At 48.2% G+C, this 5608-nt stretch overlaps 1 protein-coding gene across 1 annotated transcript; it reads left to right on the top strand.

The window, feature by feature from the left end:
- Positions 1-3721: 3721 nt before the first annotated feature.
- LOC123142749 (cinnamoyl-CoA reductase 1-like) lies at positions 3722-5104 on the top strand. Its single transcript, XM_044561516.1, has 5 exons — positions 3722-3884; positions 3960-4108; positions 4205-4387; positions 4461-4813; positions 4903-5104. Exons 1-5 carry the CDS (start codon positions 3722-3724, stop codon positions 5102-5104), a joined length of 1050 nt encoding a protein of 349 aa, XP_044417451.1.
- The last annotated feature ends 504 nt before the right edge of the window (positions 5105-5608 follow it).

The following is a 5608-nucleotide window of genomic DNA, read 5'->3' as shown; positions in this document are numbered from 1 at the left end:
GTCTATGTATCCACACATGTATCTGAGTTTCCTATCAATATAATTCTAGCATGGATAATAAACGATTATCATGAACAAGGAAATATAATAATAACCAATTTATTATTGCCTCTAGGGCATATTTCCAACAGTCTCCCACTTGCACTAGAGTCAATAATCTAGTCCACATCATTATGTGATTAACACTCACAGGTCACATCACCATGTGACCAACATCCAAAGAGTTTACTAGAGTCAACAATCTAGTTCACATCTCTATGTGATTAACACTCAATGAGTTCTGGTTTGATCATGTTATGCTTGTGAGAGAGGTTATTTAGTCAACGGGTCTGAACCTTTCAGATCCGTGTGTGCTTTACGAATATCTATGTCATCTTGTGGATGCTACCACGCGCTACTTGGAGCCATTTCAAATAACTGTACTATACGAATCCGGTTTACTACTCAGAGTTATCCGGATTAGTGTCAAAGTTTGCATCGACGTAACCCTTTACGACGAACTCCTTTTCACCTCCATAACCGAGAAAATTCCTTAGTCCACTAGATACTAAGGATAAGTTCGACCGCTGTCATGTGATCCATTCCCGGATCACTATTGTACCCCTTGACCAACTCATGGCAAGGCACACTTCATGTGCGGTACACAGCATAGCATACTGTAGAGCCTACGTCTGAAGCATAGGGGACGACCTTCGTCCTTTCTCTCTCTTCTGCTGTGGTCAGGTCTTGAGTCTTACTCAATACTCACACCTTGTAACACAGCCAAGAACTCCTTCTTTGCTGACCTATTTTGAACTCTTTCAAAATCATGTCAAGGTGTGCGTTCTTTGAAAGTATCATCGGGCGTCTTGATCTATCTCTATAGATCTTGATGCCCAATATGTAAGTAGCTTTTATCCAGGTCTTCCTTTGAAAGACTCCTTTCAAACAACCCTTTATGCTTCCCAGAAATTTTACATCATTTCGGATCAACAATATGTCATTCACATATACTTATCAGAAATGTTGTAGCGCTCCCACTCACTTTATTGGAAATACAAGTTTCTCATAAACTTTGTATAAACCCAAAATCTTTGATCATCTCATCAAAGCGTACATTCCAACTCCGAGATAGTTTGTCAAGTTAATGCTGTTTTAACCTTCGCAAGGACCGGGCGTAGCCACACTCGGTTCAACTAAAGTTGGAGAAACTGGCACCCGCGAGCCACCTGTGTGCAAAGCACGTCGGTAGAACTTGTCTCGTGTAAGCGTACGCGTAATGTCGGTCCGGGCCGTTTCATCTAACAATACCGCCGAACCAAAGTATGATATGTTGGTAAGCAGTATGACTTGTATCGCCCACAACTCACTTGTGTTCTACTCGTGCATATGACATCTACGCATAAAACCTGGCTCTGATACCACTGTTGGGGAACGTAGTAATTTCAAAAAAAATCCTACGCACACGCAAGATCATGGTGATGCATAGCAACGAGAGGGGAGAGTGTGTCCACATACCCTCGTAGACCGAAAGCGGAAGCGTTAGCACAACGCGGTTGATGTAGTCGTACGTCTTCACGATCCGACCGATCAAGTACCGAACGCACGGCACCTCCGAGTTCAGCACACGTTCAGCCCGATGACGTCCCTCGAACTCCGATCCAGCCGAGTGTTGAGGGAGAGTTTCGTCAGCACGACGGTGTGGTGACGATGATGATGTTCTACCGACGCAGGGCTTCGCCTAAGCACCGCTACGATATTATCCAGGTGGACTACGGTGGAGGGGGGCACCGCACACGGCTAAAAGATCAATGATCAATTGTTGTGTCTTTGGGGTGCCCCCTGCCCCCGTATATAAAGGAGCAAGGGGGGAGAGGCGGCCGGCCAGGAGAGGGGCGCGCCAGGAGGAGTCCTACTCCCACCGGGAGTAGGACTCCCTCTCATCCTTGTTGGATTAGGAGAAGGGGGAAAGAGGAGAGAGAGAGAGGAAGAAAAGGGGGGCGCCGCCCCCCCCCCCTCGTCCAATTCGGACTAGAGGGGGAGGGGGCGCGCTGCCTGCCCTAGCTGCCTCTCCTCTTCTCCACTAAGGCCCATGTAGGCCCATTAAACCCCCGGGGGTTCCGGTAACCTCCGAGTACTCCGGTATATATCCGATAACCCCTGGAACCATTCCGGTGTCCGAATATAGTCGTCCAATATATCAATCTTCATGTCTCGACCATTTCGAGACTCCTCATCATGTCCGTGATCACATCCGGGACTCCGAACTACCTTCGGTACATCAAAACATATAAACTCATAATATAACTGTCATCGAAACTTTAAGCGTGAGGACCCTACGGGTTCGAGAACTATGTAGACATGACCGAGACACGTCTCCGGTCAATAACCAATAGCGGAACCTGGATGCTCATATTGGCTCCCACATATTCTACGAAGATCTTTATCGGTCAGACCGCATAACAACATACGTTGTTCCCTTTGTCATCGGTATGTTACTTGCCCGAGATTCGATCGTCGGTATCTCAATACCTAGTTCAATCTCGTTACCGGCAAGTCTCTTTACTCGTTCCGTAATACATCATCCCGCAACTAACTCATTAGTTGCAATGCTTGCAAGGCTTAAGTGATGTGCATTACCGAGTGGGCCCAGAGATACCTCTCCGACAATCGGAGTGACAAATCCTAATCTCGAAATACGCCAACCCAGCAAGTACCTTCAGAGACACCTCTCCGACAATCGGAGTGACAAATCCTAATCTCGAAATACGTCAACCCAGCAAGTACCTTCAGAGACACGTCTCCGGTCAATAACCAATAGCGGAACCTGGATGCTCATATTGGCTCCCACATATTCTACGAAGATCTTTATCGGTCAGACCGCATAACAACATACGTTGTTCTCTTTGTCATCGGTATGTTATTTGCCCGAGATTCGATCGTCGGTATCTCAATACCTACTTCAATCTCGTTACCGGCAAGTCTCTTTACTCGTTCCGTAATACATCATCTCGCAACTAACTCATTAGTTGCAATGCTTGCAAGGCTTAAGTGATGTGCATTACCGAGTGGGCCCAGAGATACCTCTCCGACAATCGGAGTGACAAATCCTAATCTCGAAATACGCCAACCCAACAAGTACCTTTGGAGACACATGTACAGCACCTTTATAATCATCCAGTTACGTTGTGACGTTTGGTAGCACACAAAGTGTTCCTCCGGTAAACGGGAGTTGCATAATCTCATGGTCATAGGAACATGTGTAAGTCATGAAGAAAACAATAGCAGAATACTAAACGATCGAGTGCTAAGGTAACGGAATGGGTCAAGTCAATCACATCATTCTCCTAATGATGTGATCCCGTTAATCAAATGATAACTCATGTCAATGGCTAGGAAACATAATCATCTTTGATCAACGAGCTAGTCAAGTAGAGGCATACTAGTGACACTCTGTTTGTCTATGTATTCACACAAGTATTATGTTTCCGGTTAATACAATTCAAGCATGAATAATAAACATTTATCATGATATGAGGAAATAAATAATAACTTTATTATTGCATATTTCCTTCACTTTTCCAGTATAAAATAGCGGAGCACGTTAATCGGACAGTACACACAAGCTCGACCCACTGATCAACAGCAGCATAAGCAAGCGCAAACTGGTACTGCTAGCCCGTGTAGTTTGTTAGTAAGAAGCAAGCTTGCATCCACACATCGGCTGACCACCGTGGTCACCATGCCGTCGATTGACAAGGCCACCGACAACGGCGAGCTGAAGCAGCGGCAGCCGGAGCAGGAGCTGGTCTGCGTCACGGGCGCTGGAGGCTTCATCGGCTCCTGGGTGGTGAAGGAGCTCCTCCTCCCTGGCTACCGCGTCAGGGGAACCGCCAGGGACCCCGGTAAGTCAGTGCGTCAGCCCATGATCGATCCCCATTAATTCTGTAGCTAATTTAATGGTGGAGTCGTTTGTGCAGCTGACCAAAAGAACACCCACCTGCTGGCGATGGAGGGCGCCGAGGAGAGGCTCACCCTGTGCCGCGCCGACGTTCTCAACTACGACGGCCTCCGCGCCGCCTTCCGCGGCTGCCACGGCGTCTTCCACGTCGCCTCGCCAGTGGAACCCGTTAGTTCACTTCCTCTGCTCTGCTCACTTCTTGCGATTCTAACAAGCGCCGCGTACCGAGTGGCTTACCTCGTGCTCTGCTATGTTGTCTTCCAGGACCTCGTGCCGGTCGCCGTGGAGGGGACGAGGAACGTGATCAGAGCGGCGGCGGACGCGGGCGTGCGGCGGGTGGTGTTCACGTCGTCCTACGGCGCCGTGCACATGGACCCCAACCGCAGCCCCGACGCCGTGCTCGACGAGACGTGCTGGAGCGACTATGAGTACTGCAAAAACACAGGGGTAAGAATACTCTGGTCCGTCGCACAGGAACATTGTTGCCGGTGAACTGAACTCACCCGATCTTCGTGTGCAGAACCTTTACTGCTGCGCCAAGATGATGGCGGAGATCACTGCGACGGAGGAGGCCGCTAAGAGGGGCCTGGAGCTTGCGGTCGTGGTGCCGTCCATGACTGTGGGCCCCATGTTGCAGCAGTCGCTCAACTTCAGCAGCAGCCACGTGGCCCGCTACCTCACCGGCGTCAAGCCCACCTACCCCAACGCGGTCGCCGCCTACACCGACGTCCGTGATGTCGCCCGCGCGCACGTCCTTGTCTACGAGCACCCCGATGCACACGGCCGCTACCTTTGCATCGGCGCCGTGCTGCACCGTGCGCACTTCCTTCAGCTCCTCGGCGACCTCTTTCCTCAGTACAACATAACCGCCAAGTACGTAGTACAATAATTTGAAACTGTTTTTTTTATTCGATTCTGGGCGTTGCTTGCTCACAATAGATTTCGTTGGCGCGGCCTGGCAGGTGCGAAGACGACGGCAAGCCCATGGCGAAGCCGTACAAGTTCTCGAACCGGAGGCTGAGAGACATGGGATTGGACTTCACTCCGCTGAAGGAAAGTTTGTATGAGACAGTGACGTGCTTGCAGAAAAATGGCCACCTGCCACTGCCCGTTGTTGCCATGGCGCCAAAGCGTGACAGGGGACATTTCTGTCTGGTGAAATAAACAGAGCAAAGCAGGAACCAAAGAAGAAGATGAAGAAGAATCGGGATTTTTGAGCTTCCCTGCATGGAATTGTGTATTTCTACGAGTACAAAGTGTTTAGCATGTAAATACTACTATTATGTAATGAATGACGGTAATGTCATTTGGGTTCAAACTCATAAACTGAGCAAAGTAGGAGGAGCAGAAGAAGGCTTTTTAAGAAGAAATTAGGATTTTAGGGATAAATCATGGAATAGTGTCTTCCTGCAAGTGTAGAATGTAGCATCTAAAAGTTGTCATGTAATCTACAAATAAATAATAACGTCATTTGGGATCAATGGATAAGAATAAGTCTTTCAAGATTGATTTTGTAGAGTTACTATATTCCGTTTCTCACAGGGAGAGTAAATTGCAAATAACAACCATTGTTGGCAGAGACCGTTGTTCTGTTTTTGTTTCGTTGAAGAGAACTTACATCTACACATCAAGATGATCCAATCCCACACAATTTCAAACTTGTCTCTG

The sequence above is a fragment of the Triticum aestivum genome, chromosome 6D (assembly GCF_018294505.1).
Source record: "Triticum aestivum cultivar Chinese Spring chromosome 6D, IWGSC CS RefSeq v2.1, whole genome shotgun sequence".
NCBI lineage: Eukaryota > Viridiplantae > Streptophyta > Magnoliopsida > Poales > Poaceae > Triticum > Triticum aestivum.
The sequence above is the reverse complement of the archived record's forward strand: the minus strand, read 5'-3'. Positions and strand labels throughout refer to the sequence as shown.